At 47.4% G+C, this 13,086-nt stretch overlaps 1 protein-coding gene across 1 annotated transcript in view; it reads left to right on the top strand.

Moving 5' to 3' along the window:
* SERPING1 (serpin family G member 1) overlaps nucleotides 1–11,216 on the top strand; it is a 134,245-nt gene extending 123,029 nt beyond the window's left edge. Inside the window, exons 7-8 of the mRNA XM_069980797.1 lie at nucleotides 5,776–5,998; nucleotides 10,726–11,216. Of these exons, the coding sequence (XP_069836898.1) occupies nucleotides 5,776–5,998; nucleotides 10,726–10,979 (477 nt within the window). The 3' untranslated portion in view covers nucleotides 10,980–11,216. The remainder of the gene's footprint in view (nucleotides 1–5,775; nucleotides 5,999–10,725) is intronic.
* The last annotated feature ends 1,870 nt before the right edge of the window (nucleotides 11,217–13,086 follow it).

Genomic DNA, 13,086 nt, shown 5'->3' with positions numbered 1-13,086 from the left:
CTCGATTCGCCCGCCGTCCGCCTCTCCGTCGCCGCCGTCCGCCATCCAGCGATGTCTCCAACTTCCGGGTCCAGGGGATGGAAAAGGCTGCCAGTGCGCTTGCGCACCGGCAGCCTTTTCATTGGCTGGAGCGCATCACATGGCTTCCAGCAAGCTCAGCCAATCAGGACCGTGACGATCGTAATAGGTAATGTATACATTCCTTAACTTCCGGGGTGGGGGGTCGGGGGTCCGAAAGTGGGGGAAGGGGGCCAGGCCGGGTATTTAACCACATTACAAAGTTATATAACTTTGTAATGTGTGTTAAATGAGCAAAAAAAAATTTTTGTGGGAGTTGTCCTTTAACACTTACTGCCATTCAGAAGTCACCCAGCTTTCCTGCATCTTATATTGTTGTATGACTGAGGCCACCCAGCTTTCCCAGGATCTTAGTATGATGGGGGGTCACAAGATCTTACAGACTAGAAGGTCTGAGTCAGTCCTCATAGTCTGTAAGCTCCTGTGTCCCCCCCCCCCAGTCCTCCTAGTGTGTAATCTCCTGTGTCCCCCCCCCCAGTCCTCCTAGTCTGTAAGCTCCTGTGTCCCCCCAGTCCTCCTCCTAGTCTGTAAGCTCCTGTGTCCCCCCCAGTCCTCATAGTCTGTAAGCTCCTGTGTCCCCCAGTCCTCCTAGTCTGTAAGCTCCTGTGTCCCCCCAGTCCTCCTCCTAGTCTGTAAGCTCCTATGTCCCCCAGTCCTCCTCCTAGTCTGTAAGCTCCTGTGTCCCCCAGTCCTCCTCCTAGTCTGTAAGCTCCTGTGTCCCCCCAGTACTCCTCCTAGTCAGTAAGCTCCTATGTCCTCCCAGTCCTCCTAGTCTGTAAGCTCCTGTGTCCCCCCAGTCCTCCTCCTAGTCTGTAAGCTCCTGTGTCCCCCAGTCCTCCTAGTCTGTAAGCTCCTGTGTCCCCCAGTCCTCCTCCTAGTCTGTAAGCTCCTGTGTCCCCCAGTCCTCCTCCTAGTCTGTAAGCTCCTGTGTCCCCCCAGTCCTCCTCCTAGTCTGTAAGCTCCTGTGTCCCCCCAGTCCTCCTAGTGTGTAAGCTCCTGTGTCCCCCCCCCCAGTCCTCCTAGTCTGTAAGCTCCTGTGTCCCCCCCAGTCCTCCTAGTCTGTAAGCTCCTGTGTCCCCCCCAGTCCTCCTAGTCTGTAAGCTCCTGTGTCCCCCCCCAGTTCTCCTAGTGTGTAAGCTCCTATGTCCCCCCAGTCCTCCTAGTCTGGAAGCTCCTGTGTCCCCCCAGTCCTCCTAGTCTGGAAGCTCCTGTGTCCCCCCAGTCCTCCTAGTCTGGAAGCTCCTGTGTCCCCCAGTCCTCCTAGTCTGTAAGCTCCTGTGTCCCCCCAGTCCTCCTCCTAGTCTGTAAGCTCCTATGTCCCCCAGTCCTCCTCCTAGTCTGGAAGCTCCTGTGTCCCCCCAGTCCTCCTAGTCTGTAAGCTCCTGTGTCCCCCCAGTCCTCCTCCTATTCTGTAAGCTCCTATGTCCCCCAGTCCTCCTCCTAGTCTGTAAGCTCCTGTGTCCCCCAGTCCTCCTCCTAGTCTGTAAGCTCCTGTGTCCCCCCAGTACTCCTCCTAGTCTGTAAGCTCCTATGTCCTCCCAGTCCTCCTAGTCTGTAAGCTCCTGTGTCCCCCCAGTCCTCCTCCTAGTCTGTAAGCTCCTGTGTCCCCCAGTCCTCCTAGTCTGTAAGCTCCTGTGTCCCCCAGTCCTCCTCCTAGTCTGTAAGCTCCTGTGTCCCCCAGTCCTCCTCCTAGTCTGTAAGCTCCTGTGTCCCCCCAGTCCTCCTAGTCTGTAAGCTCCTGTGTCCCCCCCCCAGTTCTCCTAGTGTGTAAGCTCCTATGTCCCCCCAGTCCTCCTAGTCTGGAAGCTCCTGTGTCCCCCCAGTCCTCCTAGTCTGGAAGCTCCTGTGTCCCCCCAGTCCTCCTAGTCTGTAAGCTCCTGTGTCCCCCCAGTCCTCCTAGTCTGTAAGCTCCTGTGTCCCCCAGTCCTCCTCCTAGTCTGTAAGCTCCTATGTCCCCCCCAGTCCTCCTAGTCTGTAAGCTCCTGTCCCCCCCCCCAGTCCTCCTAGTCTGTAAGCTCCTGTGTCCCCCCCAGTCCTCCTAGTCTGGAAGCTCCTGTGTCCCCCCCAGTCCTCCTAGTCTGTAAACTCCTGTCCCCCCCCCCCCAGTCCTCCTAGTCTGGAAGCTCCTGTGTCCCCCCCAGTCCTCCTAGCCTGGAAGCTCCTGTGTCCCCCCAGTCCTCCTCCTAGTCTGTAAGCTCCTGTGTCCCCCAGTCCTCCTCCTAGTCTGTAAGCTCCTGTGTCCCCCTCCAGTCCTCCTAGTCTGGAAGCTCCTGTGCCCCCGCCCAGTCCTCCTCCTAGTCTGTAAGCTCCTGTGCCCCCCCAGTCCTCTTAGTCTATAAGCTCCTGTGCCCCCCAGTCCTCCTCCTAGTCTGTAAGCTCCTGTGTCCCCCAGTTCTCCTCCTAGTCTGTAAGCTCCTGTGTCCCCCCAGTCCTCCTAGTCTGTAAGCTCCTGTCCCCCCCCCCCCAGTCCTCCTCCTAGTCTGTAAGCTCCTGTGTCCCCCCCCAGTCCTCCTCCTAGTCTGTAAGCTCCTGTGTCCCCCCCCAGTCCTCCTCCTAGTCTGTAAGCTCCTGTGTCCCCCCCAGTCCTCCTCCTAGTCTGTAAGCTCCTGTGTCCCCCCAGTCCTCCTAGTCTGTAAGCTCCTGTGTCCCCCCCAGTCCTCCTCCTAGTCTGTAAGCTCCTGTGTCCCCCCAGTCCTCCTAGTCTGTAAGCTCCTGCCCCCCCCCCAGTCCTCCTCCTAGTCTGTAAGCTCCTGTGTCCCCCCCCCCCCAGTCCTCCTAGTCTGTAAGCTCCTGTGTCCCCCCCAGTCCTCCTCCTAGTCTGTAAGCTCCTGTCTCCCCCCCCCCCCCCCCCCCAGTCCTCCTAGTCTGTAAGCTCCTGTGTCCCCCCAGTCCTCCTAGTCTGGAAGCTCCTGTGTCCCCCCAATCCTCCTAGTCTGGAAGCTCCTGTGTCCCCCCAGTCCTCCTAGTCTGTAAGCTCCTGTGTCCCCCAGTCCTCCTCCTAGTCTATAAGCTCCTGTGTCCCCCCCAGTCCTCCTCCTACAGACTAGGAGGAGGACTGGGGGGACACAAGAGCTTACACACCCATACTCCCTACAGTGGGAACCTGTTATAGCCAGAAACTGTTCCAGTGGTGATATTAGGTCTGTACGTGCCCCCACTAGCTTCACTCTCCATTATTCATAAAGATTTAGGGGTATTGTACCTGACATAGCAATGCTCCCCGACCATACTCCCTTTTTATAACTTGTCATAAAACCTGATGCACTGAGTATAATGCACCAGTGATAATACCTGATAAATATAATTCAGTTAAGCTTTATAAGGAGAGGGGGCCCACTCTTGAGGTCTGTGCACTGGGCCCACCAGTGTATTAAAACGGCCCTGCCCCTAGATAATCTAGTATCTAAAATGAAGTCAGATGGGGTGTTTCCATGGGGGGGGGGGGGGGGGCACTGCAAATGCACAAAATGGTTCTGGCTAAATCTTCATTTCTACCTTACAAGTAGTTTATGGTCACATATGGGATACTGCTGTACTCAGGATAAATTGCATAACAAATTTTGGGGTGCTCATTTAAGTTGAAACTGCATATTTCTTTATATTTTTGTATATTTAAAGCTAAATTCCAATAAATTCTATAAAACATCAAAAATATCTATGTGTGGAGGGGGGATAAATTTCTTGAGAAGTATAGTTTCCAAAATGGGGTCTATTGGGGGGTCTTTCTTATGATTTGGCACCTCAACTCCTTTACAAACCCAAAACCCAGCATGGTTCCTGTAAAACAGCTTAATAAAAAAGAAGGCCCTAACATCGACAGGGTGGTCTTTTAGTTCTGAGACCTGTGAGTCATTCAGCACACTATGGCCACACCTGGGATATTTCTTAAAACTGCTGAATCAGGGTAATAAATATAAAATCACATTTTTCTGTGAATGTGTTAAAATAGAAAATTAACAAATTGATTCCTGTAAACCATGTAAAGGGTTAACAAAGCTCTTAAATTCTGTTTAAGGGGTGTAGCTTTTTAAAATGGGGTGATTTATGTGGGTTTCTTGCATGTGGGCTTCTCAAAGTTACTTCGGAAATTAACTAGTACTTTTAAAAAAAACTATTTTGACATTTTTCTGAAAATTTTTTAATTTGCTGCTAACCTTCTAAGTTCACTAATGTCTGAAAAAATGTCTGCCAGTTTGCCCTCCCTGTCTTAATCAGTTAATGGAATATTTTTGTCAAAACTCTTGAACGAAACATTGCACTTTAAGGCTATGTTCACACAACGTAACTTTTCGTAACAGTAGAGCCGTTGTTGCTTTTGGTAACAATGGCCGCACTTTTTACGTAAAGCTATGCTGCTTAGCCTTTTATAGGATCCCGGCCACAGAATATACACATCGTATACGCTCCATCCGGGATCTCCTGCGGCGCCGCAAAGAACTGACATGTCGGTTTCTTGCGGGGGCTAATCACTGAAAAGCGGTCGCAGAAAGCTCTGTCAGTTCACACAATGAAGCGAGCGGCTCCGGCCGCTTGCTTCATTGTGTGCTGTGGGGAGTTCTGATGCTGGCACACACGGATGCGCCCGCATCAGAACTCTGTTGGCCGAAAGATCATCTTTCAGAGATCTTTTCAGAGACCGTCTGGGTCACGAAACGGCCGGACTCTTATGCCATGTGAACATGGCTGTCAGGGTCCGGGCCCCGCGCTCGGCTCCTGGCTCTGCCGGAGCGAGCGGCCGGACTCTAAGCAGAGCCGCCGGCGTCCCTGGTGACGTGCGGGGCCGGTTGCTAGGGGCGGGCCGCCGGCGTCCCTAGCGGCCGGCCCACTGTCATTACGTCACGGCCGGGCTCAGGAGACGCTGACGGCGTCCTTAGTGCAGGGCTGGTTGCTAGGGGCGCATCGGCAGCGTCCCTGGCAGTCAGCCTGCTGGGAACGCCCACTGCTAGCCTTGGCTGGGGCCATTCTTCCCCAGCTGAGCGGCGTTAGGGACATGACTGACAGCAGTGGGCTCCAGTCATATCCACCGCCCAGTGTTAGTCTAGAGTCCCAGCTCCAATGATGCCTGGGGGCTGGGACTCCGGGGTGTATAAGTTCCTTTCCCTGTGTCTCAGTTCTTGCCTGCGATAGAGCCTAGTATCCCTAGTGTTTTCTTGACCTCGCTATCTTTCCTGACCTTGCTTTTCCCGTTGCTCGACCCTCTGGCTTGCTTCTCTGACTACTCTCTGGACTCGTGTTTGTACCTCGCCGCTTGACTGTTATTGACCCGGAATTCTGACTCTTCTCTTGTTGTGTTTGTCTGTCTTGTTAGTCCGTTTGCATCTGAGGCAAATAGGTAGGATCAGTGGGGTGGGTGCCAGCTTCAGGGCTCACCTGTCCTTGTACCTTCCTGTCCTTCCCTGACAATGGCCTAAAACATATATGGATTGATTTGTTTCAAATCCATTATGGAGGTATACAGAAGCTAAACTACGTCTATTGTGTCACTTTGTAAATACTTTTTTACTTATATTTTATACTTACATTACATTATACTTTAGTCTTACATTGTAAGGCTATGTTCCCACAATGTCTTTTTTGGCTGTTTTACGGGCGTCTTTTTGGATGGCGGCCTGTAAAGACAGCCACAATATAGACAAAAAACCCCCACTGTGGGAACATAACCTTATGGTGACATACTTCTTTAAATATTGCATCTAGGTCGCCAGATTTCCTTTATCTGATAACTGCAGTCTCATCATCTTTTTGCCAATATCACAAGAAAATGATGCATTACAAAACGTGGAAAAACGTCTAAGCGGAGAAATTGTGAATTTGCTGATGACACAACTAGAAGAAAAATCTCCTCGCGCCACATCTGTATCTTTACCAAAGCTGAAACTTGACTCAGACTTTGGATTAACTGAAACATTGGGTTTACTTGGTAAGTGATACTTTAAAATCTGTTTCTCTCTCTCTTAATATATATATATATATATATATATATATGCATATACTGTGTGTGTGTTTGTGTGTAAGAGCTGGTCGATTCAAGGATTTCTGCTTCCTGAGGTGGAACCTGAAATAGCATGCCCACAATGCCCCATCACCCCTTGCCCCCCAAGCCTATTGAAAATCATAAGTAAGGCGTATGTGCAGAGGACCTGCAGCTTTTAATAAGTGCATACACACAATACAGCTCCACCATAAATTAATAAATTGCCCTGTTCAAGCACTACCTTCCATCCTTGCTCAGGACAAGACTTTTAATTACATAAGTGTGTAAATAATTCTTCAATCTATTCCTTTTTAAAAAATAAAAGCACCTGATATATAGAAGAATCAATGCATTTTGACTACTCATGGTGATCTTATTCATGGTCATACTACCATTACAACTTGTGCTCCATTTAAAGAGGTAGTGATGTCTGAAGCATATAACAATACCTACAAAGTGTTTGCAGTCCTTACGTCCTTGCATTCTATGTCTGTGTCCAACTATCATTTGCAGGTTATGGGATCAGTGAATTCAATGAGTGAGTAGCAGACAGTATAATTGATAGCCACTCCATAAAATCTGCCACTGCTACAAATCTGCCGTCTGAGCAATAAACTCATTTGGCCTTTGGTCAAGGTCGGAGTGTTAACATCCGTACCAATCAGAAGGAGCAGAAAGAAGATGAGCTGCAGCATGTCCACTCTCTGCTCTGAGTTAGAAAAAAGGGTCACACTTATAATGGAGCCCGACTCTTTTTTTCTAACTCAGAGTGGGGAGAGGACACACTGCACACTGCGATCTACCTATTGGTACTGGTCTGAACACTCAGACCCAGACTGATAAAAACTTTTGACATGTCTCTATGACATTTCAAAAGTTTTTTTGGTGAAACAAAAAGGAGGGGACTCAATATATCTCAAAAAAGTCACCGGAAGGTGACGATACGCGTGGAGTTCTTTTCCAGGGATGGCTGCTCCATGACCGTGTGAGCTACCAGGGCATTGCTTACAATATTATACAGTTTTGTGACAAACTACATATATGTATATGTTTACGTGATTTTATTGCTTTATGCTTTGCCTTCAGATTGATTAGGTATTTTTGATTTATATTATTAATGGTTGTTCCGGTCATGGTAGCAATATTATTTGCATGCAGCCCCCTGTAGGTTTTATACCCATTGTTACTTTTTTTGTTGCTGTTTAGGTTAACCATGAATTTTTGTGTTACCAATTGGAACTTTTAATGTTTTTAATCATGTCTTTTGGTGTTTCTATGTGATTTCAATAAAATTTGTGATTTAGTGAATATACTGTTTGTGGAGTGCACTCTAACTATATCTAGCCTTTTTTTTTTTTTTTTTTAATTTATCAAAAATTTTTTAACCAATTACTTATGGCCCTATTCCACGGGTCGTCATAGAGGAGCAAACGAGCGCTGTCAGCGCTCGTTTGCCCCTTGTTCCCCGCTCACTGCCACCGCTATTCAGCGCAAGATTTCACACTGCATGTTCCACAGTGAAATACACTGTGTTACTCAGTACTGTTAGCCACTTAGCTCAGCATATGCTGGGCTACCAAGCAAATACCTCACCTGCGTGCTCTACAGCTTGCTTCTCCTAGGTCACTGCTGTCCTGCTCAGCCAATCTTGGCTCAGGCAGGACAGCGCACTAATTGGCTGAGCAGGACACCAGGGAGCCAGCAGCCAGAGAAGCAATGGAGCATGGGCAGGTAAAGTATTAGTCCGACAGTGGTGGTTTAAGTGGGCGTTGGCTACATTCTTGAATGAGAATCCGCTGCGAGAATGTAGAGCCATAAGAAATGAAAGGACAGAGCATTGCAGTGGGTTTCCGCTTCAGTGAGATCTGCTGCAATGCAGTAGGTGTGAAACTGGCCTTATAAGAAACTTGCAAAGTGGGTCTCCCAGTCAGCCAGCAATTCCCCCTAAAGTGACTGCTGTTAAAAAAAATAGGAGGAATTTGGAATCTTGAGGTTATGTTCCCACAATGTAAAAATAAAGACAAATAACACCTAATAAAGCTTTAGCTTTGGCTGTCCAGGCACAACGGGAGTTGTAGTTTTGCAACAGCTGAAGGGCCCAGGCTCTTTACCCTTGGTTTAGTCTATGTACACGACAAATTTGCATATTTGACACATCTTAAATGCTTGTGCCAGGAAAGCTCCCAGTGTGTATGCTGAACATAGCCTTAAGGCACTATTCCACCAACAGATCTGACGACAGATTATCTGCCAAAGATTTGAAGCCAAACCCAGGAGTGGATTTGAAAAGAGGAGAAATCTCAGTCTTTCCTTTATGACCTGTTCTCTGATTATAGTCTGTTCCTGGTTTTGGCTTCAAATCTTTGGCAGATAATCTGTCGTCAAATCTGTTGGAATAGGGCCTTTACACCCCCAATGAGCCATCCACCAGTATGGGCCACAGCAAAAAATAAAATAAAGACATGGGCACACATCCGCATGCTATTCAATGATCCACTGTACCTCAGCAAAATTAAAGGGGTATTCCGTCCAAAAGCTATATTGAAGCATTGTATTGCCCCACAAAAGTTATACAAATGCTCAATAAACACTAATCACGGATTTTGCATGTAAAGTGCTTTTTTTTCCTGCACTAACCAGCACAGGAAGTCTTGTAGTTCTAGCTAAAACTCTGTCGTCACGTCACACTGTGTGCGGGGGCCATCTTGGGGCCGTGACGTAGCCTGTGGGATGTAGGGCCGGCCTGTATAAGCAGCTGCCCGCCCACTTCCCCAGTCTCCCATTACAGTGCATAGGCAGGGGCTGCGACGTCACGGCCCTGCTCTCTAACCACTCCCTCCTCCTATAACCTGCTGCCGGCTTCCTCCACTTCCTGGTAAGCTGGAGCATGGCTGTCCCTGAGGTGTAGGGGGTGCTCTGCTCTGCGCTGTATGATCACAGCTCCAAGGTAGGAGGAGGACAAGTTGCCAGGATGATGATTTTTCAAGATATCACATCACCGGGTGACTTGTCCTCATGCAGGAGCTGTGATCATGTGTGCAGTGTTACAGCCTACACCTCCTGGATGTACAGCATGGCGGAGACAGTAGGGAGAGCACGGTGAGGTGAAATATGACTCTTCCTCCCTCTGTCTTATCACTGGAGCTGTCATTATACTTCACAGCCCAGAGACTCTCCCGGGACAGGAAGGAGAGCACAGGGTGAGGTGACATGTGACCCTTCCTCCCCTCTGCCTTATCACACCGCAGCTGACATACAGCCCACAGCAGCCCATACAGACCCCCCTCCACACTCCGGACAAGAGTTAGTGATGTCCACGCAGAGTTAGTGATGTCCACGCAGCCATTGCTTTTTTTTTTTATATATGATGGTGGTTGGAGTTATGCATTCTGGAGGGTCACAGCTTGCAAAACTACAAGTAATCGCTCTCCAGTTTGCATCGCTACAGCACCCGTCATTTTTTACATGGTAGATTGTGTTGAGGCTTTCCTTCTTAGCAGGTTAGCTGTCAGGAAAGGGTCAATTACAGTGCAGGCTGCTCACAAGATGGGGGAGGGCCACAGATCCAGGGAGACAGGGAAGTAAGCCCAACTAGGGAGAGAGGGCTGAGAGTGGGCAGTGACTGAGGTGGGAGGGAGACAGACAGTGCAGTGAGGCATGCTGGGAGTTGTAGGCACTGACAAGAATTCAGGCAAGGTGCAGAAGCAGGAATCAGCTAGAACAGTGCTTCTCAAACTTCTACTGGAGCCTCACCCAACAGACCAAGGCAATGCCTGGGCATCACCAGACTGACCAGGCGGGTGCCTGGGCCTCACCATCTGTGGTCAAATTCCATATAAACGCTGAAAATAATGCTAGGGCTAGCTGTCATCCATATCCCAAGCTCTATATGCTATTTAAGCAAGTACAAAATAAATTGGTAATGATTTTAGCAAACAGCCAAAGGACTGTGCAGATTATAGTTACTTTTGTGAAAACTGGCTCCTCAGCTGGGCCTCACCAACAACTGGGGGGCGCCTCACTGGGGCCCGCCTCACAGTTTGAGAAGCACTGAGCTAGAAGATATCAGGGTGTAGGGGGCACAGACAGCAGCCGGAGCAGAAATAAACTGGACAGAATGGAAGCCACTACTGACTCCTCAATGAGTGAATAGTTTTTATTTTTCAGGGGGATGGGTGGAATTCTTCTTTAAAACTAGTATACATTTTTAGTAAATAATACCACCCAACTTTTTCTGGTTTCAGATTCATGTGATTCCCTAATTTAAATAGTGTATAGATGGTTGGCAACCATTAAACCATTATCACCACATTACCAATGCCTAAAGGCAGTAGTCCAGCAATCCCACTGGTGCCAGACTACGCCCCCTGACCCTGGGAGACACCACACTGCAGCAACAGTGGCTGCTGCTCAGCACCACATCAGTGCAAACAGATGACTAACCTCACCTTTTCATTGTAAGAAGCTAAGAGAAGCTTCTTCTTTATCTCCATAGAATATCAGTGTGAACCTAGCTTTTCATGGCAGCCATTCAGATGGCATTTCAGAGAACATTTGCCATATACACCGTAATACTGTTATCTTTTTATATAGCAAAAAGGCCTTTGTGTAAGGGAATACTAGTTGTGCATCCCTAAAGCCACATCTTAACAATATTTGCTTTTACTCAACAGGTCTCCACGATCTTTTTGAAAACCCAAACTTTTGTGCCCTGTCAGACAGCCCTGAACTTGCACTAAGTGATGTCCGTCATCGAGCTATTTTGGAAATCAAGGAAGATGGGGCAAAAGCTGCAGCTGCAACTTCTGTTACTGTTGCCCGCACTATGTCAATGTTCTCCGTACACAGACCTTTTCTTTATATTTTAGCTAATGATATAAACAAAATTCCTATTGCTATTGGGCGTGTTACAGACCCCAGTAATTGACTGCAGGACAAAATCACACAATACTATAATGATATTAAAAATGTCATTGCATTACTGCAAAACAACATATATATATAAAACACATATAACCTAAAACTTTTTTATTAATTAGCCAAAATACAAAGTTCATAAAGAGGTAACTTACTTACAGAGGTAACATTAATCACAGATATCCTAAATGAAACTGTATCTATCAATGTAAATGTTCTATATAGATATTAAATATGATAAACCAAACAGTTAATGTTTGTCTTGTTGCTTACCTAACACTACAGTTAGATTTTGTGGTTAGTATGATAAAGAATGTCTCCTTCACCTCTTGTTCTAGGGTCTATATCTTCATTGCTGAGAAACTGGTTAAGTGTTAAAGGGAATCTGTTAGCTGTAATTCATGTTCCAAACTGCTGAAACTGTTAGTTGCTAGGAGAAGGAGATACATGGTAGTTGCTAGGAGAAGGAGATACATGGTACTTTTCATATATCTTCTGTGCTTCCTGAAAGAACAAAAATGCTTTTATTCTAGTTATAGAGTCAAAGAGACTTTCCTGAGCTCCTGAAGTGAAGCAAGCTGTAACACCTCTTTACCACCCCCTCCCATACCTGAACCCAGGGCTGCTCCATCCATGAAGTAGTGTGAAGTCTCTGCCTCAGACAGCGCTCTGCAGTAACTAAAAAACAAAGGACCAGGGTCGGCTGACCCACAGGTGCTAAAACTTAGGGTCCTATTCCACGGGCCAAGCAGGGCCCAATCAATGATGTAAACGAGCGCCGATCTGCTAGATCAGCGCTCGTTTACTGGGCCTATTCCATGGTCTGACAATCGTTTTGCGAGGGCTGCAAAGACATCGTTACCGATGTCCTTGCAGCCTTTGTTTCATACATTACCTGTCCAGGCGCAGGTCTTCTCCCGATCCCGGACAGAGATTGACTGAGTGGTCTGTCAGCTCATACAGGCCGCTCCGAAGCTGCTGCGGTGCAGGACCGGGAGAGAGGGAGAAGACCAGCAGCCTGGACAGGTAATGTATGATGTTTTGAAATCGCCGATGTTTTGAAATCCATCCTCTCTATTTCACTGAGCGATAATCGGCCGATTTAGCCGATTATCGCTCCGTGGAATAGGGCCCTTACAGTGTGGCCTGACGGCAGAGAGGAAGGGTGGAAGACTGAGAGCTGTATGTTTTGTATCTGTGTGAGTGCGTGTGTATGTACTGTATCTATGTGTGTGTGACTGTGTGTATAAGTATGTATTTATCTGTGTGTGTTTGTGAATGTCAGTGTCCTAGGTGATTGACAGTTTTGTTTTCAAGATGTTCTGCATCAGCTGCTATTTATGCTGAGGTCTAATCCTTAGTTGTAAAACCTCCTACCCCATTACACATGGATAATGTTATATATTGTCTTGTCCTCATTTTGGACTTAAGTAGTATTTATTTTCTCATTTCAGCAATCAGGTGCTTGACAGGAATTCTTCCAAAGATGTTCTGCATCAGCTGCTATTTATGCAGAGCTCTGTACTTTAGTTGTTAGACTGCTACCTCATTGCACATGGAAGATATTTACCCTCTATATTAGCAGTTATTATTTTAGCAATTGGTATTGGCAGTTTTGTTTCTAAGTAAAGATGTTCTGAAGCTGATGCTTTTAATCATCAGTTTAATGTATCATTGTAAGGTGATCTTAGGCAGCAGAAATAATAGATGCGGCTGCTAACGGCCCTCCTTGCCTGTCAATCATTCCGCAAAAAAACATTCCTCCCTGTCCTCATATCCCAGCTGTCCCATTAAAGGTGGGGGACAAATATTTGGGTATAGTGTTATCTCAAATAATAAAATCGGTACTGGTGCTTAATACACTGTGTGACTATGTCCCAACAAAAACCAAGCCGCTGACCCGGTATCCACATCAATAATAACCACAGCAATGGAACTGTAATCCAACTTGAAGTTGCAAAAATATTTTTATCTTGTACTAGAAATGATACAAATAAAGTCTTTCACATAAATAACATAAAGAAAGTCACTACAGTGTAACGGACGGACGGACGCCAGATGGTCTTCGCACCATGCTCCGGTGCACGGCAAGTCTCAGTCCTTACGAGGCTCTCACC

The sequence above is a fragment of the Dendropsophus ebraccatus genome, chromosome 8, assembly GCF_027789765.1.
Source record: "Dendropsophus ebraccatus isolate aDenEbr1 chromosome 8, aDenEbr1.pat, whole genome shotgun sequence".
Taxonomy (NCBI): domain Eukaryota; kingdom Metazoa; phylum Chordata; class Amphibia; order Anura; family Hylidae; genus Dendropsophus; species Dendropsophus ebraccatus.
The sequence above is the reverse complement of the archived record's forward strand: the minus strand, read 5'-3'. Positions and strand labels throughout refer to the sequence as shown.